Source organism: Scaptodrosophila lebanonensis, unplaced genomic scaffold, assembly GCF_003285725.1.
Source record: "Scaptodrosophila lebanonensis strain 11010-0011.00,11010-0021.00 unplaced genomic scaffold, SlebRS2 tig00000072-arrow-pilon, whole genome shotgun sequence".
NCBI classification, from domain to species: domain Eukaryota; kingdom Metazoa; phylum Arthropoda; class Insecta; order Diptera; family Drosophilidae; genus Scaptodrosophila; species Scaptodrosophila lebanonensis.
Window position 1 is genome coordinate 2,059,496 of NW_022060558.1, and position 25,984 is coordinate 2,085,479.

The following is a 25,984-nucleotide window of genomic DNA, read 5'->3' on the forward strand; positions in this document are numbered from 1 at the left end:
AGGTTGAAGAAAGGGCCACTGACAACTAGCAAATATTGCCACTGAGCAATACTGAAAATAACCCATAGGTGGCCGATAGCCGTGCGGCTGCAGAAAATAATTTTTTTTTGTACATATATAAAAACAATTATGGAAAATTTGTTTGTTTCGTCTGCTAAGGCAAGAATAATAAAAAATGCGATCATAGGCAGTTGGCGCTAAGACGAATCGCCAATTCAAACCGTAACTAAACAAGCAGTGCGTAAACATAAATAGCCAATGAACTGCTTGACTAAGGGAATGCAATTTAATTTACGATATTCGCCGCCAGCGTCGTTACAAATTCCCCCCTGCTAAATTCAATCTTGGGTTTCAAAGCAAACGCAAGATTGAAAACACCAGACGCTGCAAGAAAACAAATTCTTACTGACGCAAGTCTTTCGCATGATAACGACCCAGTATTTTCCCTTGCAAATTTTCGACCTCGTAATAAGAATTTCCAAGTTTACGTCGAACTCTCGCTTTCACAAAAGCTGGTCCTAACTTTGCATTGTATCCGGCTGGAAAATTACTCTGTTTAAAATTTCTAAGGAAGATTTCTTGTCCAACTGAATAAGAAACCTCACGCGACCGCAAATTATAGATTTTTTCGTTCTTCTGCTGCTGTTTCTTCATTGTCTCAAGCGCCTTACTGCGCACAATATCGAGCGAATCCTCTCTTGAGAAAACAACCGCTCTATCCTCAATAAGGCGCAACGTTTTAAGCAACTTGTACGTTGAACCTGAAGTAATCATATGCTGACCAAAGACCATGTAATAAGGTGTTGTGCCGAGGCCAGAGTGGACAGCAGACCGTAAAGCGCAGCAGATACTGCTCAAACTTTCATCCCAGTCTTTTTGATCTGGACGAATATACGAACGGATGGCTGCTATAACTGAGCGATTCACGCGCTCAGAAGCATTTGCCTGAGGCGAATGCACCGCTGTAAGTGAATGGAAAATTTTGTTTTCCCGCAAGAATTTTTGAAATGCTTCAGATTTAAACTGGGAACCATTATCCGATACTATAGTTTCGGGCACCCCAAATGTATGAAACAATTCTTGCTGCATGTACTTAACAACCGTTTCTGCATTCAATTTCCTTACTGCCTTCAGAAAAACAAATTTAGAGTAATGATCTAAAACAATGAAGATGGCAATATTTCCGCTGCGTGACCGAGGATATGGACCTAAAAAGTCAACGTATAAACGTTGGAAAAATCTCTCAGACTCCGCAGGTTTGCCCAAAGGTGGTCGCATCGGAAAATTCGGTGCTTTTGTCATCTTGCAAGTTTCGCAAGCATTTACGTACGTCTTGACATCATCAACAAGACCAGGCCAAAAATAGTAACGCCGGACTCGTTCCAACGTTTTATGGATCCCGCCATGTGATGCTAACGGATTGTCATGGGCATTGCGGAGTACTTCCTCGACCAAGTTCTTAGGTATCCACAATTTCCAAGCATAATTGTCGTGTAGCTGATCACCCGTTGTATGCACGGTGCGCCTATACAGCATATTGTCAACCACCTTCAAGTCCGGAAACTGGTCATTGTTGGCTTTAACTGACTCGACCATATCCAGATAATCAGCTGACTTAAAATGTTCTGAGTCCAAATTTACAATTAGGCCCTTATTATAGTCAATTGCTGCTAATTCGTCCTCGTTTACGCGTGACAGCGCATCTGGCACAATATTTAATTTGCCTTTTCGATGCTCAATATTAAATCGAAAACCCTGCAGTTTTAACGACCAACGCGCTAAACGGGAATGTAAATCGGTTTGCGACATAAGCCATTTTAAAGAGGCATGATCGGTAATGACTGTAAATTCATGCCCTTCAACATACGGACGAAATCGTTTGATACATACGATGGCTGCCAAACATTCCTGCTCGGTGACAGAATAATTTCTTTGGGCCTTGTTTAATTTCTTAGATACGAATGCAATCGGCATTTCGTCTCCTGCTTCTGACTTTTGTACAAGAACCCCACCTACTCCTGTCTTGCTTGCATCGCAATGTAAGTAAAAAGGTTTGGAAAAATCGGGACTGATCAAAAGTGGAGCAGAACTAAGCATTGATTTTAAAGTTTCAAACGCTTTTTCTCCTTCGACAGACATAGTAAATTTACGCTTTTGCTTCAGCAAATCTGTTAGTGGAGCAGTGACTCCAGCAAAGTTGTTTATAAACTTTCTATACCATCCGGCCATACCAAGGAAACGCCTTAACGCCCTTAAATTCTGAGGTAAAGGAAAATCTACAATCGCTGACACTTTGCTAGGGTCTGTGCGTATTACTCCCTCTCCGATTATGTGGCCTAAGTATTTTACGCTACGCATACAGAAATTGCTTTTTTCGCAATTTATTGTCAAGCCGGCTGCCTGTATGCAAGAAGCTACTTTGCGCAAAACATGCATATGCGCCTGAAAACTATCTGAAACCACTAATAAATCATCCAGATATATAAACACCTCATTCCTCAGAGCCGCTGGTATTACCTTGTCCATCAAGCGGGACATGGTTTGAGGAGCATTGCAGAGCCCGAATGGCATGACCTTAAAATGATATAAAGGTCTACCTGGTATGGTAAAAGCGGTTTTGTCGCGAGATGCGGTATCGAGTGGGATTTGCCAAAAAGCATCTTTTAAATCCAAACTCGTTATGAACATTGCCTTTGGTAGCCTGCTTAGTATGCCATCAATTTGTGGTAAAGGATATGCATCCTTTTGCGTAACTGCATTCACCTTTCTACTGTCTAAGCAGAGCCGCACTTTGCCAGGCTTTTGGACCAACACCACAGGCGAGGACCAGGCACTGTCTGACTCCTCAATGACATTTAGCTTCAACAATCGATCGACCTCAGCATATAAAAGTTTTTCAACCGCTGGCGATACTGGAAAATGTCTTTGCTTTATTGCCTTGGCGTTGCCCACATCTATAGAGTGAGATACTAAATGTGTTTTACCTAAACCAGCTACGGCAAACGATGGAAACTGCGCTATAACATTCTGCAATTCCGATTGCTGAGCCAAAGTCAAATTGTGTGTACCCCTATCTACTTCTGCCAATTGCAAATTAGATGGAAGTAACCCAAAACTGTTCCAAAAGTCTATGCCCAAGTATAAGTCTTGACTAAGAGAAGGTATTATATGGAATACAATGTTCTTTTTCTTATCATTGTATTCAATTGGTAATGTCACTCGTCCCAAAATTGTTTGACTACTGCCGTCCGCAGTGCAAGCGTTGCCAAGAATCTTTTTGAGTCCTATCTTGCTACGTATAACTTCCTGGGCCAATTGTCCACTAATACAGCTCATTGATGCTCCTGTATCTAATAAGCCTGAAACAACTCGACCTAATATTTTAATATCTGCATACGGACGTTGGTCCTTAGCATTTTTGCCAATAGCCGAGATAACTTTCGCTGCATGCCAAAAAGATTTAAGTCTAGCTGTGTTGCGCGAACGTTTACCAGGATGAAGATACGTTGGAAAGTTGGCGGATTCTTTTAAAATCTGAATTCGGTGAGGCCAGCATGACGTAATGTCAGGCATAGTCTCAAAATGTGGTACGTCCGGTATATTTTCAACAATAGTTGAGTTTATTTTATTATGATACTGGTCTACAACTCCGTGTTTGTCGACCGAGAATGGTGAGCGATCTGAGGCGGTCGACTGCCTTGGGTGCTCGCTTTCGCGTTTTTTGAGCATCGCTGACATGATGGCTTGTAGGTATTTGCCACTCCACAACCATAACAAAACACTTTTCTTTTGGCAATACAGTCCTGATAGCGGTGACCCTCCTTCCTACAGTTCCAACAGACTAATGCTAACGCTTCTATATCTAAAGGAACTTCGTCTTCCCCAAACTCAGAAGCCTCTTCCCAATTACCTCCATTGACTACTTCAGCTACGTTAGTTCTGAACGGAAGTGCTTTACGATAAGTCTGCGTGCGATTAATGCTTTCCAAAAAGCATTCGCGCCTGCGACAAATTTCCCGCAACTGCTCAACAGAGTTGATCTGCAGATTCAAAATTTCATGCTGAATTTCTGGTTTCAAGTTGCGCCTCAAAACCTCAACTAACGTTTGCTCCGACAGTGGAGTTTGCAAACGGTCAGTCAGCAGCACAATCGCATCATAAAATGCATCAAAGCTTTCTTTCTCGCGCTGCTTCCTATCGCGTATTAATTCGCGGATATCCACGTCGGTGCGAGTGTCCCTAAATTGTTTGCGTAAGGCCGCGCATAACTCTGGCCAACGTATATGTCCACTGGACTTGTGAAAACGCCAGAAGAAATCGCTAGCTTTTCCCTCAAACAGCGTACTAGCATTTCCGCATAATAAATCGAAATTTCCTTCCAAAGTTTGATGAGTCAAAGCCTCAACCCGGTATAAGAAATTATCAATAGACAAACTACTGCGTTCACCAGAAAATCTAAGTTTCCAGCTAGTAATGATTTGGCCAACTTTATCGGGTCTACTCAACAAGCTAGAATTGATCGAACGAGGCGATGCATTAGGAGGTGCCGTTGATGGTATGTTAATGGCATTGTTAGAGCCAATGCCCAATAGTTGTTGCAAAGAAGCGGTCTGATCTGGTATTTCTAACGATATGTTTCTTGATTCTGCCGTTGCTGCAGGGGCCGCTGGTGTGGCTGCCGCTGGTGCAGCTGACAATTGAGCTGCAAGATTTTCTTGTAGTAATCTCCCTATCTGACCAGTTAACTCCAGCATTAATCCAGTCTGCATTGCTTTAACAGCTTCTGCAATCGCTGCTCCGACCTCAGGAGAAAGGCTTGAATTACCAACAGTACTGAGGTTGACGGTATTAGGTGGGCTTGGACTAACACTAGTTCGCCTTGCCTCACTGGACGTGCTAGCCGAACCTTGTTGTCGAGATTGTGCCCTTGTGTTGTAAGCCGAAGTTGTTGGCTTTGCCAAAGGCTTACTTATGCAAACCTCTCTGCAAACGGGACATAAATTTGAGGCATGGAAATGCGTTGTAATGCATGCCTTATGGAATATGTGTCCACAAGTCACCCTATGTGTTTCCAAATCCTGTAAGTTGCCCTTGCATAAAAAGCAAAGGTCAGTTGCCGATTCGGCACTGGTTTCTGTAGACCGATTTAGTGGCATCTCGAAGCTACTATTAATACTTCAATGCATATGCAAGCAAAACACTTGCAAGAATAAATGCAAAACAAAATCCCAAATCAAAACAGCGAAACTAAAATGTCAACAAAACCAAAAAAGAAATGTTGTTGTTGTCTGCACGTCAACAAAACTATTGCTGCAGCTTAAGATATAGGTACAACAAACCCAAAAGCGAAAAACTAAAAATTAAACCTAAAAAAATAAATATAGCGAAACGGTAACGATCAAAAACCAAAAGTCTATGATTTCACGCTTAACCAACAGCATATGTAGAGATTCTTATCAGTGTTTATCAGCCTGTGTACGTATGTGTCTGCTTCCCAAAGCGGGGTAAGAGGAAAGAACACTGGTGTTTGTCGTAAGAACAACAACGCCAAACTCAACGCAAGCCAACGCTTGGCCGGTATGACGGTGTTATTCTGATGCCAAACCTACGTGACCTTGTCTTCATTATGAGCCGTGGCCAGGCGGCAATTACAGAAAATTAACCCAGCCTGTATTCCTAAGCACCCCATAACGCAAACAAAAAGTCTTTAGAAACCAATGATATTGAACTTTTTTACTATTTGAATGCCTACATTATCCGTGGTCAGTAGTCAGCTCTTAAAGCCGATCGTACTGAATTCCTATGCGTCTAATTGCAGAAACTCATATAATAAAAATAGAAAAAGGAATTGGTATCGCTTTAATTCCTATCAGCCGTGGCCTGCTGACATTTCAAAGAAACTATTCACCAGTATTCCTATGCGTCTGACAGTCACCAAAGCGGTACACAAGAAAGGACAGAAGAAATGGTTATAGATATACAGTGTCATTGCAATTTAAACAGTAGCCGTGGTCAGGCGTACCCTCTGTAGAGAACCAATCCCCTGCAGTCCAATGCGTCTAACTGCTAAATATACCTAAATGACGTTAAAAGAGATTTATTTTTCCTTACGATAGTTGCAATTAAAAGAAAACATAGCGATAACGATAAACAAAAATGTAGCTAAACTACAAAAGGGAAAAAGAAATTTAATTGCGACTAACGTACGAGAAGCTATTGTTGGAAAAGACTAAAGATTTTACTGCAGAAAAGAATAAAAAGTGTATCAGTCATATTTATGTTCTTGTGAAGCCTAACATTTGAAAGCCAAAAATACGAAATAAAATTGACAACTAAAAGTTGGGCTCCACACGTTGGGCGCCAAAATAATAAATGAAATTATAACTGTAACGGGTATAGGACATATCCCAGTAGAGTAGGCGAGATGGTGTGTGTATGTTGGAGAGCGCACGCTATATGTTCCGGCTCGGGCTCGTCGGCTAGTGGGTGGTGTTCGAGGTCTCTCCAATCATACGGCCTTTCATTAAGCTTATTATTTAAAGTTAAAGCGTGCTGTGGGGAAGCCAAAAAAAAACCGGTAAAGATATACATGAATATGACTAACAAAAGGATCGCGGGTTGGCAGACCACGTAACACAAGTGAACACACCTCTGGTATTCCCCTGATGGTGTTGAGGAAGTATTGGCCCACCCATCCTTGGTCATTTATATCCAAAAACAATTATGCAAATGACCCCTTTGAACCTCTACATGCTGTGGCTAGCGGAAATCAATGTTAGGCGGAATTTAAGCGAACATTATAAACTTTTTATTAAAAACTAAAATCATAATTTTCAAGGAATTCCAAAAAAAAGTGACCGTACATTAACCGATAATAGAAATCTAAAGCTAATTATCACTGGATTCGTAGCCAGTAGCAGAATAGGTAAACATATGACTGCCTTAAAATACTAGTGTAAATATAAATTGAGCAAGGTGAGTAAAGCAACGGCTTGGCTGTAAGAGATGGTTAATAATTGAAATGGATCGTAATATAATAGGAAAAAAATTTGATGTAAGAGAAAGTGTTGATATTTAAAGTGTTATAAATTCTTGCATCGCTTTTTTTTTTTTTTGTAAAGATTGGCCATAAATTTAAGTAAGTAATGACCGCAATCAAGTATAACGTTATTACGGTGATTTAAAAAAAAATAATAATAATGCGGAAATTAGACTTTACATGGCCAGCAGGCAGACATATGACGCATATGAACAGGTGTTTTATTTATTTTTTTTTTTTGTTTTTGTACGCGTGCTCTTCTGCATGAAAGTAAATAAAATTCAAACGGTTCTACTTACAGTTGTCGTCCAACGTCGAAAGATCTTTCCGTTGAGGCGCTCTGCATAGGCTCGTTGCTGCTTACATGCACATTAATTATGATTTTTAATTTGTTTGTAAAATTTTATGTTGAAATTTTGGTTTTAAAAACATGCACTTTTCATACCTTCACTTGTCGCCATGCTTAATAAAATTTTATTTCGAAACGTATAGTCAAAGGGGTTTTTATTTGTTGTTTTGCCTTTTTTTTTTTGTTGCCTTCTCTTTTCTTTTTTTTCTCTTTGGTTTTCACTTATTTCTTTTTTTTCCCTCTCTACACACCCGGCCGTGCTGCTTTGCTCACATCGGATATAGATCAATTTAAGTATAAGGCCGTATACGACCCAAAAAAAAAGAATATAAGACGAAAGAATAGAAAAAAAATAAATGCCTAGTTCTCTCGGTTGCACTTTTTTTGTTGTTTTTGCAGGGCCCACATTTGTGTATAGTTTTACATATATATAGTTTTTATAATTTTTTTTTTTTTTTTTTTTACGCAGGCCCTCTTCACTAAAGCCACCTGGGGCTTCGCCACCTTTTCGGTGCACGGAAACGCAACAAAAAAAACAGGTGCCCTAGCTTAAGCCGACGACCGTCATATCGGATATGATCCACGCAACTGAGGCGGTGATTCTTTTCGCCGTTCCAGTGGCCTGAGCGAAGCGCCGATCTCGTTTCTAGCACGCCTCCTTCTCCCGTGCACTTCCCTTTTCCTAGTCGTCGCTCTAGCAAGTGCCCATCAAAGCGATAAGCAAAGGTTAATGCCCTTTATGGGGATTGGACTTTTTATTAAGTGCCAATTCTGCACGAAAACAATGTACAATGAAGAAATAGCATTAGCTTTTGCATTTTATATGCGAATAAACGGAAAAAGTAAAATTTACCCGATATCCGGAAGTGGCACCAGGCAGAATTCCTTTTGCTAACACAATTGAAGTGAAAGATTACTGCAAATTCTCCAAATTTGTTGCAGCAGGCTTAACGCTTTGGCCCAGCCGAATTTGAAACGGACTATAGGTTATACTATATGTATGACCATATATTTGCCAGCCAGAGTATATTGGGCACAACCTGCTCCCATGCGATCTTCAAGCGAAAAGAAAGTATCCGGATGCCGAGGCTACGCAAGAAAACTTTTCTTTGCGGAAATTGCTTCACCCCCTCTTCTGACAATCTCCCTTTGACAGGTCAAGGTTGAAGAAAGGGCCACTGACAACTAGCAAATATTGCCACTGAGCAATACTGAAAATAACCCATAGGTGGCCGATAGCCGTGCGGCTGCAGAAAATAATTTTTTTTTGTACATATATAAAAACAATTATGGAAAATTTGTTTGTTTCGTCTGCTAAGGCAAGAATAATAAAAAATGCGATCATAGGCAGTTGGCGCTAAGACGAATCGCCAATTCAAACCGTAACTAAACAAGCAGTGCGTAAACATAAATAGCCAATGAACTGCTTGACTAAGGGAATGCAATTTAATTTACGATATTCGCCGCCAGCGTCGTTACAAAGTACAACAAGCAATTGCACTGAAAATCCATTGAAAATGCTGTCTGTGTATGTGCCAATTGTGTATGTGTGCGTATATCTGAGTGTGTTGTTGTGAGCGCACTGTAATTTTAAATGCAAATACATTTTAACACACTGCTCTGCATTCGCCAGCATCATTGGGAAGCGGCAAAAACATGTGCGCACAAAAGTATGCAACACAAAAGCGCATTTCGCGCTGGAATCCAACAACAACAAAAAAAACCGTTTATTGTCACAACTGTGTTTGGCAGCGAAGAGAAGAGAGGGAGACAGTGGTGGTTGCAGTGGCACCCACAGCTATAATTTATTAAGCTTTTTTACGCAAGAGAAGACGATGTAGAATATGCAGATGTAGCTGCCCCAGCCGTATTTCAATCGCAGCAGTTGAAATTCCGACAACACATTCAATTAACAACAAAACCAACAAACGCCTAACAAAAAAAATTATTGTTACATAAAAAATCCATAAACAGCCCCGCTTCCAGAAATACATTTTGAAAAAATGATTTAGTCCTAACATTTGGAAATTCTCTTATATAAATTGATACATGAATGCAGTTTCAAGATTATATCAATTACGATTGTTAGAGGTGTGAGAAATAAATCGCAGGTTGCAAAACAGCTGCCATTAATTAAAAATAAGTAGAAACAATCCAAATTTGATCCCAAAATGACCGTATATATTAGGTGGGCTGAAAAGTTCGTAGACTAACACATACAACTATATGCCACGATGAGTATTAAATCCATAAGATGTTTGTTAGTATACAATTATTAAAAATTTGAATTTTTTGCAACCATATAAATTAAATTCCTGCTAACTTCAAAATGGAACGTCACTTGAACTATGCCTTAGAAATATTTATTTCTATATTCATCGACAAATACTACACCACAAATATTAACTACATGTGCACGTACATACATTTCCATTTTAGTACTAAATACATACATTTCCATACCACGCTATACGTACTCGTATACATAAGAAAATGGGGATATGCCTGAATGGTGCATTGTGCCTTTACGCAGCCCCATGCGTGGATTTTTGACTACAGCAGTTCGGAAAAGCTTGCTGGCCAAACATTCGCAGGGACATTAAAAGAATTTGACCCAAAAAAAATGAAAATGGTGGGCACACACACGCGCAAACCCATGCTCATGCGTGCAATGTGTGCGCCCATTTGTATGCAATGAAAAATGCTTAATTGTCTGCTAAGCGAGAAATAGCAGCAAATAAATAGTTTGCCAGCTTTGTAAATGTGAGAAATTGTGCCAGCGCATATATCAAAAGTGGCTGCCAGCAACAGCAACAAAAGCAGCTAAAACAGTAGGCTACCGACCACAAATACCTGCGTGTGCGGGAGGCACTTAACCGCGCGCGTTGGCTTTGCTGGTTGCACGCACACTTACACATACACACACACACATTCAAACGCAGACGCGTTTTATTGGCATTCAGTGAGGCATTTGGCCATGGTAGCCTACAAAATAATTGTACATATGCATGTGTTTCAGTGTGTGTGTGTGTGGCAATTGTAACAAGCGTGAAAAGTTGTAATTTATTACACGTGCTGGTAGCTAGCTTGTTTTTCTAATTGTTTGTGGCACGCTTGGCTTTCAACACGGTTACATTTACATTATGCATTTGCATTGCGCTATTGCATACTCTCATCTCAGTCCTTCTCATTGCCCATGAATGTATGTATTTGTATGTGTGTGCGTCAATTTTTAATTGCAATTTGTACAATCAGCACTCAAAAGTGCAAATTATCAACAACCAGCAAGCATCGCCCTGGGAGACCAAAGCAAAAACGGCAGTAGCAACAACAACACGAAAAGGTTGGACAAAAAAATAGACTAAATATACCAACATGCATTTCATTTCACTCGTTGCTCTACCGAGTATACCCGTAATTAGTGTTCGCAATTTTACTTCTCGGGGTTCAAAACTTTTTTTTTTTTTTTTTTTTACATATATACAATTTATTAAACTAGTTTTCTACTACCAATATGGCAGCTTAAGCTAGTTGAAAGTTAGGGAATACAAAAGTTGTCTATAGTAAGCATCTATAGGACGCACTTATATCTATGTACATATATACAATATTTACAATGTTTTACATGAAAAATGATTATATTTTATGATATATACTATGTATTTTATACAAGGGCTCTTGTGGGGAGATCCTTTGGATGGCACTTCTTCAGTCTTCTCTTCTTAGGTTTGGACAGGAGCCGCCTCGCTAGTGCGTTGGGGTGACTGCCGAGTCGCTTCTCGTAATTGCTTGCGTGCATTTGAATGACATCGCCAACCTTGGGGACACATAAGTCTCTTTCGATGTCCCTAGTGCGCATATACCAGGGAGCGTTGCATATTTTTCTAAGTATTTTAGCTTGCGCAACTCTTATTTTGTTTAGGTTTGAAGCAGCGGCAATGCCATAAATTGGTAGCGCATACTTCCATATTGGACTTAATATGGACTTGTATACTGTCACCTTACTGTGCAGGGACAGCTTGTTGCATGGTGCAAGCAGCCATGCCATCTTTCCGGCTTTCGCCATGACCGATCGCTTCACCATTGTTGTATGCTTGCTGAAGTTGAGTCTTCTGTCCAGAATTACACCAAGATATTTGTGCGAATTTGTATGACTGAGCGTGGACCCCAACATTGTGATATCTCCGCATGACGACGGCCTTGTTGTAAATGTGACATTCGCACACTTGCTGGCGTTGATACCAATGTTCCAATTCAGAGCCCACTTCTCGAAACTACTTACATACTGCTGTAAGGCTTCCGAAGCTACATCGATATCTCTGCTTCTGGTAAGCACCGCAGTGTCGTCTGCGTAAGTAGCTATTAGTGCGTCATCCTCGTCTACTCCAATGATCTCTTGCGGTGCAGGCATATCAGCAGTAAATAATGTATACAGGGTAGGACCGAGAACACTGCCTTGGGGCACCCCTGCACAAATTGAGCGCCTCGTGGATTTCACTCCATCAACAGCAACTCTGAAGCTTCTGTCCCTTAGAAAGCTTTCGATGAGTTGAAACAATTGAGGAGTTAGCATGCCTTTCAATTTGCAGAGGAGACCATCATGCCACACTCTATCAAAAGCTTGTTTAATATCCATAAACACAGCCACTGAGTACATCTTTTGCTCCATGGCTTCCAGGGCGAAGTTGACCACACGGTGGAGCTGTTCCGGTGTTCCGTGACTTCTTCGAAAACCAAATTGCCATTTTGGAATTCTGCGCGTCACGGCTTCGAGCTGGAGAATCCGGTCCAGAATCACGCGTTCCATCATCTTCCCGAGGGCAGGTAGCAGACTAATCGGCCTATATCCATCTACTTCAGTATGCTGTTTCTCTGGCTTTGGAATCATCGTAATTAGCGCCATTTTCCAGCAGTTTGGAAAGTGCCTCAGCCTGAGTATGTTATTCATGAGCAAGACAATATACAGCAGAGCCCTTGTGGGGAGCAGTTTCAGCGTCCTGTTGTCTAAAAGGTCTTCTCCAGGCGCTTTTTTTACCTTTAGATTTTTTATCTGCTGTACCACTTCTTGAAGTGTAACTGGGCTTGCAGGCAAGGCCATTTGGAATGGCATCTCCAGCCTAAGCTCGACTACCCTTCGCCTATCTGCTGTTGTAAAGTCAAAAGGCTTAAATCTTTCCTCTAGGCTGTTTGCAAAGATTTCAGCTTTCTGCTGACTGGAGTAGCTCCATCCACCTGTAGGATCCTTAATTGGAGTCTTAGGGATGACCAGCCTCTTAAATCGCCTCGTAAGCTTCCAGAGCGAGTAATTAAATGATGCATCTGGACCAGCACTTTCCAATATGTCATCAATTCTGCCTTGTCTGATTTTAGCAAGCTCTTTTTGCAGTCGATTGGACAGTCTTTTGTAGATTTGATGAATGCGAGTATCTCCAGTTCTTGCATATTCTTTCCTGACTCTTCTTTTCAGGCTTAAGAGCGCAGCAGCCGTTGGTGGTAGACTAGCTTGACTATGTTGGGTTGGCAAGCGTAAAGTTTTCGGTGCAGCAGAAGACGCAGCCAGTGAAATGTTCTTCATGAGGATTGATATCGCGTCTTCGATATCCTCTGGGCTGTTAATTTCGACGTTCAGGTTAATTCTTCTTTCGAGATCGGCTTTAAAAACATCAATACGGGAGCCAGGTGGTAGAATATATTCCCTCTTGGGATTATATTGCGGTGCATGATGTAGCGTCGCTACTACTGGAAGGTGATCCGATGCGAGCTCATATTTTGTTTCAACGGTGAGTCTGTTTAGGGCAATCCTGTTGACAATAAAGAAGTCTAGTGCAGAGGGGTTAAGTCGTGTGTTGTAAGAGTAGAAAGTTGGCTCTCCAGTAGCAAGAACTTGGCAAGTAGTACTAGCTATGGCCTCTTGCAAACACCTTCCTCGCCTGCAAGATCTGGAATTACCCCACCATTGGTGTTTTGCATTAAAATCACCGCCTACAATAAACTTATCTCCTAAGGTTGCAAGCAATAGATCAAAGTCGGCCCTGCACCAAGCTTCATTGGGAGGAAGATATAGGGAGGAGACTTTGATGCTTCCACCATTCGTCGGTATAGTTACGCTGGCCGCTTGGATGCTTGTTTTTAGAATTGGCTCATTCTGTGAATGAGCGATACTTGATCTAATGATGACTGCAGAACCACTTTTAGCGGTGCCACTAGGATGATTAGCGTAGTACTGGTCGTATCCTGGCAAATATGCGTTCAAGCCAGGACGCATATGCGTTTCGGTTATTAACATGATATCGATCGAGTTTGAACTTAGGAAAAGCCTGAGTTCATCATTGTTTTTGACCAGGCCCCGTGCGTTCCATAATCCGATTTTTAACAGCGGATTTAACATTTGGATATTAGTTTTTGTACCAAGTCACGGAAGGCTCTATTGGAATCCATATTTTCCTGTATGAGCTTATACATTTGATCCATTCTTGCGTTTAGATCTAAAATCGCCTTTTCCAGCATACTAAATTTGTTGTTTAGATGCCAATCTTCGGCGGAACTGTGTGATCGGGGCGAGTTTTGGTTTGTTGGCGCGCTGGTACGTTTTTCTCCAATTGGCCTAGCTGCATCAGCATAAGAGAAGCCACTCTTAACAGTAGAGTTTGAGATAAACTGTACTTTAGTGCCTTGGTTATTTGGGTAACTCCTATTGCTACCGATAACTAGTCCATCTTTCGGCAACCTCACAGCTGGCTTAAGTTTTTTGGCTAGATCAATTCTTACCTTGCAGCCTCTGAAGCTCGACATGTGGTCTTCGCCGCAATTAGCGCATATAAATTCCCCATTATCATTCAGGTTACATGATTTTGAGCCAGTATCATGGTCCCCCGAGCATTTACCGCAAACCGGCTTTTTAAGGCAATAGTTCCTCGTGTGCCCGAAATCTTGGCATCTGAAGCATTGTACCAGCTCTTTACTCTGTTTGGCCTTTGATATTGTAACCCTGTGTCTACCAATTTGAGTTATTTTTAGTGCCTCAGCAACGTTGGGTGCGTTCTGGAGGTTAACGTAAAACATATTTTGTCTTGTTTTAACATTATTTATGTCCTCACCATCCTCCTCATTAATTTGAATGTTACGCCAGTCCGGTTTTCTGGGGCAATATATATTCAAAACTGTAAAGCCCTTGTCGGTAAAGGTGCGCTCTATTAATTGCCTGGGTACATTGGGATGAATATCTCTGAGCACCAATCTGCAGGGTTTGTTCTCCTTCAACTGGTGGTGCCAGAATTGACAATTTTGATTGGACAATAATTTGATTATTGCACGAAACGCATTCGAATTCTTCGTATAAATACGCGAGATCCCAGATTTCGATGTGCGTATGTCGTAATCGTTAGGGGAGACAGCAGAATTGAGCGCCACCTCCAGCTTATCCAATTTGTTGACTTGTGGCACACATATAGCAGGAGGCTTAGGAATACTACTTCCCTGCTGGAAACGGCTGGCTTCATTTTGCTGGCTCGATGGATCTTCGGAATCTGGCTCTTCCATTTCCATAATGGAATCAGCTTCTTCCGAAAGGGCTGCAAATCTATTATTTTGAAGCGCTGGCGGAGAGGAGGACGCAGTTCGTTGTCCCTGGGTTGTATTGACAGGAGTTGGCTTATTTTTTTGAGCCGATTTTAGTGACTCGACGGCTCCTTTCCGCTTCCTATTAATACCGGGTACTGGCATTTGAAACGAGCAAAATTTGTCCAGAGTTGGATTTGCAACTAAGTTTGTCATTGAAGCCGGTGTACTCACAACGGCGGGTGTGGAGCACAAACTGCCATTTGATGTCGCTACTGTAGTATACATTGATTGAGAGTTCACCACAGAAAATGTTAGGGTACTTGTAGTCGATGTACAAGTGGTTGAGGCAATCCAGTTACTGGTTGAGATTGACGGCTTTAAGTATGGTTTTCCCATTGACATATGCAAGTCCTTGGTTATTTTTGCTCTCAGCTCCGAAGGTGATTTACCAGAAATTTTTCTCATCTCCACGTACTTCGGCAGCTTATTGACTACTTCCTCAGCTGCTCCGAGAGCGGCCGAGTCTTCATCAGCATTCATTTACGTGAGATAAGATGACTTGCAAAACAAGCAAAGAAGAAAAATTCTGGGCTGTCTCTGCTCCGATGACGTGTATACGTCAGCAGAGCAGCCCCATACAGCAGATTAATTGTTGATTGGAATCCAAGAAAATAAGGATACTAAACGATTGCCAAAAAGCCAAGGTGAAACTAGGTTTCCGGGTGGTTTTTTTTTTTTTTTAACGCACTATACGCGAAATAATTGAAAAAGAGGAATTTATTACAATTTTTCACGGAGCGCACAATAAAAAGTCGACTAGTCACTTTGACAGCTACCAGGGTTGTGGGGGTTCAAAACTGAAACATAAAATTCAACAAAAACCGTATGTAAGCCCTTCAAATGTCAGGCAGCTACTTTTGTTTCTCTCTGTCAAAAGTTTTTTCCAGCAATAACAACAACAACAAGCATGAAATTTGAGAAAATACTACACTTGATCATGCTCAACTTTGGGATACCCTTTGCTTTATAGTTTCTGATTGATTGTAGAGGCAGGTTTCGTTAGGTAAGGAAATAAAAATCTAAAATGATATCAATTCAGCCAGAAAGCATCAAATCGTTCCGAATTGTTGACAATACAAAAATTTGGTTCCTATTAGTAGAATAATTTTAAATAACTATCAAATTTAGTGTGTTTTTCATAAACTTTCGGGAATGGGTGCAAACTTTTATATACTCAAAAAAAAAAAAAAAAAAAAATTTATTAATTAATGAATTAAACATTTTTATAAATTTATTTCACTAACTAAACTTAACTTTTGATAGATAAAACTTATTTCGTCGAGTATAACAATAACCAGAAGAAATTGCTAGAACGGATTACCAGGGTATACAAAAGATAAATAAAATAAATTCTATATATTATCTGGAAGGCATTTAATCTTCAACAACGCAACATCTTCACGTTTTAAATCAATATAGTCGTATAATCTTTGAACTCAGGGTATACAATGTCTCCGCTATCGTTATACCACTACATGTGTGTTGCTGATGCTGCTTAATTCCAGCAATTAATTTAAATGTTGATCCAAGACATTAAAGTCGCTCTGAAGCTGCTAGCATCGTAATGGAGGTTTGACTTTCGAGTGCCATATTTCAATGTACGTACACATGTGGATTAGAAGCGTAATACAACTAGTTAGGCTGTTTAGACAATGCAGTGCTCACTAATTGCGTTTAAGTTAAACATATTATATGAATTATACTACGAAATTACATATATATAAAATTAGTTGTTTAGCAACAGCCTTAGTACTGATAAATCAAGTAATCCATGAAGTTCCGCAAACACTTTTAATAGTGTATTAGATTTAAGCGCTCTTGTGTTTTTTTAGACAGATTTTTTTTAATCTATATATTAAGTTTTTCCAGCTGCCGTGATTCTTATACCATCGCCTCCTCTAATGTCGAAAAGATATAAGCAGACAATTAGTGAAGCTGGGAATTCGAACTGTGTGAATCACTTCATTATAAGCATTATACACTAAAAATAAGTGTGTATACTTGTACGTAAAGTGCTATGGCTTTTCGTTCGTTGTATTTCGAAGAAATCATGCCTTCAGGCACTGCAATTTTATCTTTCTAACATACTCAAATTACTTCCATCTCATTCAGTTAGTCTGGTTGAATGCCTTTCCTTCAAACTTCAGCCAACTTGCCACTGGCACCATTTGCTGAGCTACAATTTTTTTTCAAGTACACACACCCACACATACACAGTACAGAACGCATTAAGGCAACTGCCAATTTTGTGGCTTTATGCCAGGCTTTAGCATTTTAACTACTTTTAAACTCATCATTTTATGTCCGTACTCAAAATTGGCGTGCGCAGGCAAAGTGTACAAGCGCACCAAATGCTTCAGATCTAACTATAAAAAATTACTGAACTAATTAAAAATACATTTTAGTTTCTAATTACGAATTCATTTTAAAATGCAAAAATTGCTTCTAATGTTGTTCCTCTTTTTCTACTCGTACTTTACTTTGTGCGGCCCACTGCCATTTACATTCACATCTTTTCCGCCTTTTCTCGCCTCCCTTCGCCTTTAAATGCCTTGCCTTGGTTTGCAGTCCATTAGTAGCGAAACGTCCTTCGGTCGACGCCATCGGCGCTACCAGACACTCAAATACATGCATACATCTATACATTCTTCTATACTTGTACACTTACATACTTATGTACATATACTAAATCTAAATCCAAGAGCAAAGCATTTTAAAATGTTATTACAACAAAAACAGAGATGGCGATGACGGCAACTACGAGCAAACCATTAATGGCTAAAAACCATTTAAAATGGCCGACGGCATTCCACAGCAGCGGGCAAAAGAGAAAACAGCACAAAAGTTTATAACCAGAGCAAAAAAAAAACCAAACCAAAGCTCGGTGGTCACCACAATTGCAGCCATTATCTTTACGGTAATCCTGCGGGGCGACTCGAATTGTCACACACACACACATATACCCACATGCGTACACTTAGAAAAACGTGTGCTACTAAATATTACCACACATATGTAATTATTGTTTCGTTTCCAGTTTTAAAAGTTTAAGCTCTCAGATAATCCAAAGATCTTAGGCCACTAAATTTTCCATTTCTTATTATACAAATGCTCATTTGGCATTTGACGTAATAATACAAGACGAATGAACTGCGTTGAATATAGTTTTTCTGTAGAATTTTGTATCAACGATGTTTACTTGTTTACTTAGCCTTTTCATGTTGAATCGTGGTCAGATAAGACAGATTTGTGTATTTCAATAAATATGTAGCTAAGCTCAGTAAGTACGTACTTCGCTTGGATAGGCCTTTATTGAGGCACGACCGTAACATGAACTCAATTCTTGAGTGTGGATCATACAATTTCTCAGTGCACAAACGATGTACAAGCTGACTGGCCAATGCGGCGTATGAGTGTCGTCTGTAGAGTTCTCGTTGCCATCGTCGTCGTGGTCATGCCAGCGGCGCCTGTCGCGGCTATCAGCGCGTTAATCTCAGTACTTTCGTACTCGCAGTGCGCCATCTTTGTATCTGGCTAAAAGTTTCGTACGTTGTAGGTATAAAACCACTGCCGACCCGAACCCAATGACGACCGCAGGACGCAGGACTAAACCGGCCAATCGCGAGCACAACTTTTTGCTGACTCTGTTTCTATGTGCGATGCTTTGCCCCTTGCTGCTGTTTCCTGCACGCCATTTTTATTTTTATAAATCTAATGAAAGATAATGAAATTTTATTTCACTTCTTTTGATTTCAACGCAGTTGTCGTCAGCGTCATGCTAAAAACTAAAAGCCAACAGCAGTTGAAAAAGAGTCATGTATACTATATGAAAGCCTGAAAGGAGCTGAAGATGAAGCTGAAGCTGTAGCTGAAGCAGAAATAGGAGCAGTCAGTAACATACAATAATAGAATTAAAGTGGTTGTGGCTGCCACTTTGGGCAGAAGCTATGGGTGTGGCCACTGGGATAAAATGGGAGTGAGAGTAGGAGCGTGGGCGCTTGCCGAGTTCACAAAGTTCAGCTGATAATAAAGTTGTCAACAACATTCATTTAATTAAAGAAAACAAAGCCAGAGCACCAAGCACTTTGGGAATATTGTACGATTTCTATGCCTTTGTGGGTCTCAGAAAAGCATGAATAGCTGAGCGTTTCCGTGCTGAGATAGGCAGAGCGAGGCAGAAAGAAAGAGAGACGCACAAACGTAATGTTGAGCTGAGATTTATGGTTGTTGGCTAATATGGCCGCCGGTAATGGTAATGTGGTTTTGGTGGCCTATCCAAGTGTGTGTGTGCTCATAAGTATCGCTTACAGTGGGTTTTCATGGGTGTAAAAAAATATGTGGTTAGTTTAAAAGTATAAGGATATTGTAGTTAAGCTTTAAAGCTCTAGCAGAAATTATTTCCTTAGACATATATTAAATAAGTTTCAAACTATGCGATCTTGGTTATCTTGGATCATTTAGATATAAATAATGAAACATAAGCAAAGAAATATGAAATCTACAAAGCTCTGAGAGAAAGAGACTAAGAGACAAAAAAATCTATGAAAACACAGCTCGTGTACGCTAGTAGTAGACTTCTTTATGTGAGTCATTAGTGTTGTTAAGGAAATCAAAAATTATATTATATTATTATAGTAGGGGCTCGCAAAAAACAACTTTTGGTAGAACTGCCTTACAAAAACTGAAAAGAAATTCAAAAGAATTCATAAAATACCGCCCTGTTCATTTCCATCCATAACAACATACTCTATATATAATTCAACTTTTGAATCCTTTATGTGTCACAAGAGTTCATCAACTCTTTATATTTTTATTGATGTTGAACCTAATTATATTGAATGCTGATTATTTGTTTACTTTTCAGCGCTGATGGCAACTATGAAGTGACAATAATGACTAAAGCAATTCTGCATCATACGGGCAAAGTGGTCTGGAAACCTCCTGCCATTTATAAATCCTTTTGCGAAATTGATGTGGAATATTTTCCATTCGATGAGCAAACATGCTTCATGAAATTCGGTTCGTGGACATACGATGGATATATGGTAAGTATAACAACAACATGTAACCACATTCTGACTCCTGTACTGAGGACTTATCGGGGGCCTTTCGAGTAGCAAACCACGAGCCGTCTGTCAATCAGTGACACGCCTCAGCTGCTCGTGCTTCTGTTGCTGCGCCTGCTGGTAGGAACGCCGCTCAGATTACGCGGCTGTCCCACACAGCTAGTCAACCAGCCAACCAAGTACCGAGCCATCCATCAATACTAAAGGACTCAGTGGTTGGCTGATTGACTGACTGCTAATCAAACGCTACTTTACTCGATTATAAAAGCATTAAATCACAAAATCCAATGACAGCGCAGTTGAGGGGCATCGGAAAGGGGGGTGTGGACAGTGAAGTCTGCACGTGCAACATTCCTTCCTGGCTTCTTTTCCTGCCCCTCTGTAGCATCTCCATGTGTGTGCGTGTGCGAAAAAATTACTATTTAAACATGTAATACATAAAAAATGACAGTGGGCCGTTTGGTATGGGCGTGGTTGGGGTCTGGAAAAAGACATAAAACAACTGAGAAAAGTAAAAACAATTCAAGCTAGCAATTGATTGTGAGTTTTTGGCAATCAAACTTTCTGCAATGAAGCTGCGCTGGGGGCGTGGCAAACTTCAGATATTGTTGTTGTTGTAGTCCTCTCTTATGTGGTTGTTGTTGTTGTTTTGTTGCCGCGCCTTGGCAGTTATATTTATTTCAATACTGTTGTTAATGTTTATTGTATTTTTGTACACTTGACACGTTTGCTCGCTTCCTTTGTGTGATAAATCACATGTCTTACACACACACACACACCCACACTCACACACGCACACATGCAACGTCTGTGCAGCTGTATAAGAGATAACAGCCAGCAGCTGCGTTTAATGAAGCAGCCGCGCCCTTCAAAACTTTTTGGGCTCGTTTGTCAATCCCCAAACAAAACAAAAAACAAGACAAAATGGAGCGAACGCACAAATTCAAAATGGCGGGCTGCCTCCTGCACAACTGTTGCGTCAGCAGCCGCTAGATGGCTCATGAAGTCAAGTTGTGTTCATTATGTGGCTCCTGCCGCTGCCGTCTACAATGGCATGAAAAAAAATGACAAGACATTTTATCATTTACTTATATAAACGTATAAATTTTGTTTTTCTTTGGAAACAAGGCACATTTACGCTTCGAAAGGTTCAACATGCTTCATTGATTTCGACTTCATGCACTCTGAAGCACACACATGAGAACGCACATATGTGGGAATCAAAGTTTGTATGTAATATGTGTATATAGTACATACTACATACGCGTCATGCACATAACGCTGGCCCGTTTGCTTTTGTCCATATATGAAAATTGTTGTCGGCTGATTTCTTTGCTTTCCTTGACCATTCGACAATATAAGCGTAAATATAGAACGAGGTAATAATGGTGGCACAGCCTGTGTTGCATAGCCTTTCTTTTTAATACTCTGCTCTGAGAAAATTGGATTCAATATATGAAGCAATAGATAAAGCTAAAATTACTTACCAAGCTTGCATTTCAGTACATTTAAAATAATATTTGTCACTGTACCTGTATCTTGTTCATTGACAGCAAGTTATCACTTTACTAAATCTATTTGCTTAAACATATTAAGAGAAAGTGCATAAGATGAACTTCTTAAGAAGGTCGCTGCAACAGCTAAAGGATAAAAACCATTCTGAATAATTCACTAAGCTCAATATAACTCGTCCTGTTCCAGTTGGTTCCACCAATGTTCTCAAAAGAACATTACAGCTCGATAAGAAGTATATAGTAATAGGATTACTCTATGTGTGAAAACGCTCAGTTTGTGAATCTAAATATCAATAATATGCAACAAAATACAATGCATTTTGAAAAACTCAACTAGAGCCTGGCAATGCTTAAGAAATTTTTCATGTGAGTTGGATTAAACTGTTTTATTCGTGAACGGGCCCCTGCGTTGATGAGGTTGTTGTTACCAGTAGAAGTCGAATATTAGTTAACGGCGAATACTCATATTTCATTATAAATTCTCAACACACAATACAACAACACAAGTAGAAGTTGAACATGGCAAAATGCAGCTAGTGAAGTGAAATGGAAATGAAATAAAAGCTAGAACGTGAATGTCATTTACATTCGCGAGTACGTGAAAGAAAACGAACACTGACGCCAATTTAAGCTGGAGCACATGAAATGGCAATAGAAATAACCATTCTTTTGCCAATTGACGAGTGTCAGCATTTGTCAAAGGTGCGATTTCCCATCACTTGCCATTTTCATAGCAAATTCGTTCAGCTGCCACAACAACGTCGAACATCAGGGCAAATGATGTTCACGCTGATGAACCTGAAGAAGTGGGAGTGGGTGAAGGTGAGCGCGTAAGCAAATGAAATGAGCCAACAAATCAACACAAATAGCGATATGAGTGGGTTCAATTGTATAGATGTAGGAAAATGTACAACTGAATGCGTGTATTTGTCTTGACAGCCAGCAAGCAGGTGTTGTTACAAACGTTTTGCAGAAGCAGTAAGACAGCGTGCAATAAATCAAAAACTTTAAAACAAACTGTGCAGCAGCTGTTGCCGCTATTTGCCATAAAACGAACCTAAAACTGTCTGACTGCCAGGGACGTGACTCCTTTGACTATCAATGCCAAAAGCCAATAACTTACACACTCCATCCCCACTCTATCTTTATCTTTCAGGTTGACTTGCGGCATTTGAAGCAGACCGCCGACTCGGACAACATTGAGGTGGGCATCGATTTGCAGGACTACTATATCTCCGTCGAATGGGATATCATGCGCGTACCTGCTGTGCGAAACGAGAAATTCTACAGCTGTTGCGAGGAGCCGTATCTCGATATTGTCTTCAATCTGACGCTGCGACGAAAGACACTCTTCTACACCGTCAATCTGATCATACCCTGCGTGGGAATTTCGTTTCTGTCCGTGCTCGTTTTCTATTTGCCCAGCGATTCGGGCGAAAAGATCTCTCTCTGTATTAGCATTTTGCTCTCGTTGACTGTGTTTTTTCTGCTTCTCGCCGAAATTATACCGCCCACATCGCTGACGGTGCCGCTATTGGGCAAGTATCTGCTTTTTACCATGATGCTTGTAACGCTGTCGGTTGTGGTCACCATTGCTGTGCTCAACGTCAACTTTCGGTAAGTTCAAATAGTTCAATATAGTCTTCAGGTTTTATAAGGTCCTCACAATCATTATCTCGCTCAAGAAATAAGACCAATAGTTCCAATAGCTATAGTATTTCATAGAGGGACACCAAAACTGTGTGTATTATTTGAAATATATTTTAACTCGTTTAAATAACAGTAGCAGGAGCTTAACAATAAAAATGCCTAATATTACCAAAGTTGTGTCAAGCAAACATGATCGAAAAAATACAAATTTCAAGAGATAAACACACCACAAATAAATTAAAAATAGACAAAGCGTGCAGCTAAGACTTATACTGAGCAACTTGATTTACTTAATGCAAAAATAATTTAAAATTTTTGACCTAAAGAAACAACTTTTGAAACCTAAAACCTTATACAAACATGGAAACGGGTTTCTTTGTTTTGTATTTGGATTTCTTAATTTTTATTTATTCATTTATAAAAGCTGTTAAAGTTTGCAACTCTTAAAGGAAATTCTTTTTAAATTAAAATATATAGACTTATGTTAAGCGGTATTTATATCAATATAGTATGGTATTTCAAATTGGAGGAGTCTAACTTTGCACTCTGAATGGCTGCCCAAAGCAATAAATGTGATTTGAAATGTATTGCTTCGCAGATCACCTGTCACGCATCGCATGGCACCGTGGGTACAACGCATCTTCATTCAAATCCTGCCGAAGCTGCTCTGCATAGAGCGGCCCAAAAAGGAGGAGCCCGAAGACGACCAGCCGCCTGAAGTGCTCACCGACGTGTTCCATTTGCCACCAGATGTGGACAAGTTTGTCAACTATGACACAAAGCGCTTCAGTGGTGACTATGGCATACCAGGTAAGTCCCTTCCAACCAGTTGCCATACCAACTTGCCTTGCCACATCTAATGAAATCAAAAACAATTTGCGAAAAGCAAGGGCACGCGCTCACGTCCCTTCGAAATCCGATTTACAGAATTCTATACAAAAGGCGCACAGTTCCAATTGTATGCATCTTAGTTATAGTCAACAGAAATCTGCACAAAACAAGCAAAGTTTCATTGCTTTGTTGTTGCATTCTATTTTTAAACCATTTTCTTTTTTTCTTTTGGCGATGTACTTTAGAAAGTTTCTGCAACGACTGCTGCAAAAGTTCGGCTTTGGGGGGCTCTCCTGCTGTCGCTGTTGCTGCTACTGCTGTTGCTGGTGTTATTATTGTTGCAGCAGTAATTTATGCATGTTTTCAACTTGCTTTAGCGGGCGCATTAGCCGACTACTGACTGCTACTACATATATATATAAGTTTTCAAAATATCCATATATACAAATACGCATACTATATATATGCTAGTTTATATTCCGTTTTAAATATGCGCAACAACATTAAAATTATATGCATTTTATACACGCTGCCAGGGGCGAGTTTGCAAATAATTTATGGCAATTAACAGGCAGTGAAGCGGCAGAAGCAGACAGCAAGCCAACTTGCATTTTGCAACAGCGGCAGCAACTGAAAAGTTTGAGAGCCAACAGCGACAATAACCGCCGCCCTCCCATCCGTGCCACAGGAACCAAGTGTTATTAACTGTTTTAAGTCCTAAAATATTGCTTTGTCGCTGTGACGACTTTCTGAAAGTTGATTAATTTTATTTATGAAGTAGCTTAACAAATGCCTAAACTCGCCTTTTTGTCTGAAATATAAACAAATTGAATTCTATCCCTTAAATTATGTCATTACTATACAAACATTTCTGAAGCTTAATAAACTCCTTAATAAAGCTCATTGGGTGAATAAAAAATGAATAAAATAGATTCTTATCTTATCTGCATATATAATATTTATAATCGTATATTATTTAAACATATTTTTATAATCTTGCAACTATCGAAACTTTGTATACAAAAATAAAAACTCATATATATGAGCGATTAATTGGTAGAATATATATATATGCATTTTATAAATGACTATAATGCTAATGCTTTAAATGGCTTTCCATGGAAGATTCCCAATGATTGATTATTCTTTAATTTTACAATGTAGCAGTCTTAATCGAAAAGTAGCAGTCGATTACAATCCAATTGAATTGTAAGCCAAGTTCCATGAATTATAACTAACACGATTTCGATTGACTCTTCTCTCTTTACCAACTCACCTGAAATGTCAGTGTTTTTAAACAGCTTTAAGCACACCTTAAATCTCTCGAAATGCCTGCAACTTTTCTAATCTCCCCACATTACGCACACGACAAGCAAAGCCACTCAAACAGCTACAATTCAATTGCTGAAGGAGGAAAATAAATCCAAATTTAACTTTGAGAAGCCTGTCGTTGAAGTACGCGCGACTGGCCCGGTCTGTCTGATTGGAGCATTGGAGTCTCGCAGCGCCCCCTCAAACTTGTGTTCAGGACAATAGAAAAAAATCTGAATAAAAATTAAGCATTTTATTTTTCCTTTCTTCCGCTTGTCTTCTTGTAGTTACTCTTCATGCGCATAAAAACGTTGCAAAAGCAAATGTCCAGTCAAATAAAAAAAAAGAGAAAGGAAACGAAAATGCAGAAAACTATTCATTGAGTTGCCTTATTGTTTCTGCAGCAGTTGTTGCCAACGCCGGCACTTCCTTTGGGGCATGCCTTGGGTTACCATCGTCTTTGGGTCAAAGACAAGTCACAATAAAAAAGTTACAAATTGCATTTTCACACAAATGAACAGCACAGTTGAGCAGTAAAATACAACTTGTTAACAACTTTATTTGCCTAACGTTGGTAAGGGTGCATACTTGTATTTCTGATGGG

At 40.0% G+C, this 25,984-nt stretch overlaps 1 protein-coding gene across 1 annotated transcript in view; it reads left to right on the forward strand.

The window, feature by feature from the left end:
• The window catches only part of LOC115625086 (acetylcholine receptor subunit alpha-like 1), a 56,846-nt gene that overhangs the window by 28,121 nt on the left and 2,741 nt on the right, over positions 1-25,984 (forward strand). Inside the window, exons 4-6 of the mRNA XM_030519982.1 lie at positions 19,873-20,053; positions 22,745-23,205; positions 23,837-24,048. Coding sequence (XP_030375842.1) covers positions 19,873-20,053; positions 22,745-23,205; positions 23,837-24,048 — 854 coding nt within the window. The remainder of the gene's footprint in view (positions 1-19,872; positions 20,054-22,744; positions 23,206-23,836; positions 24,049-25,984) is intronic.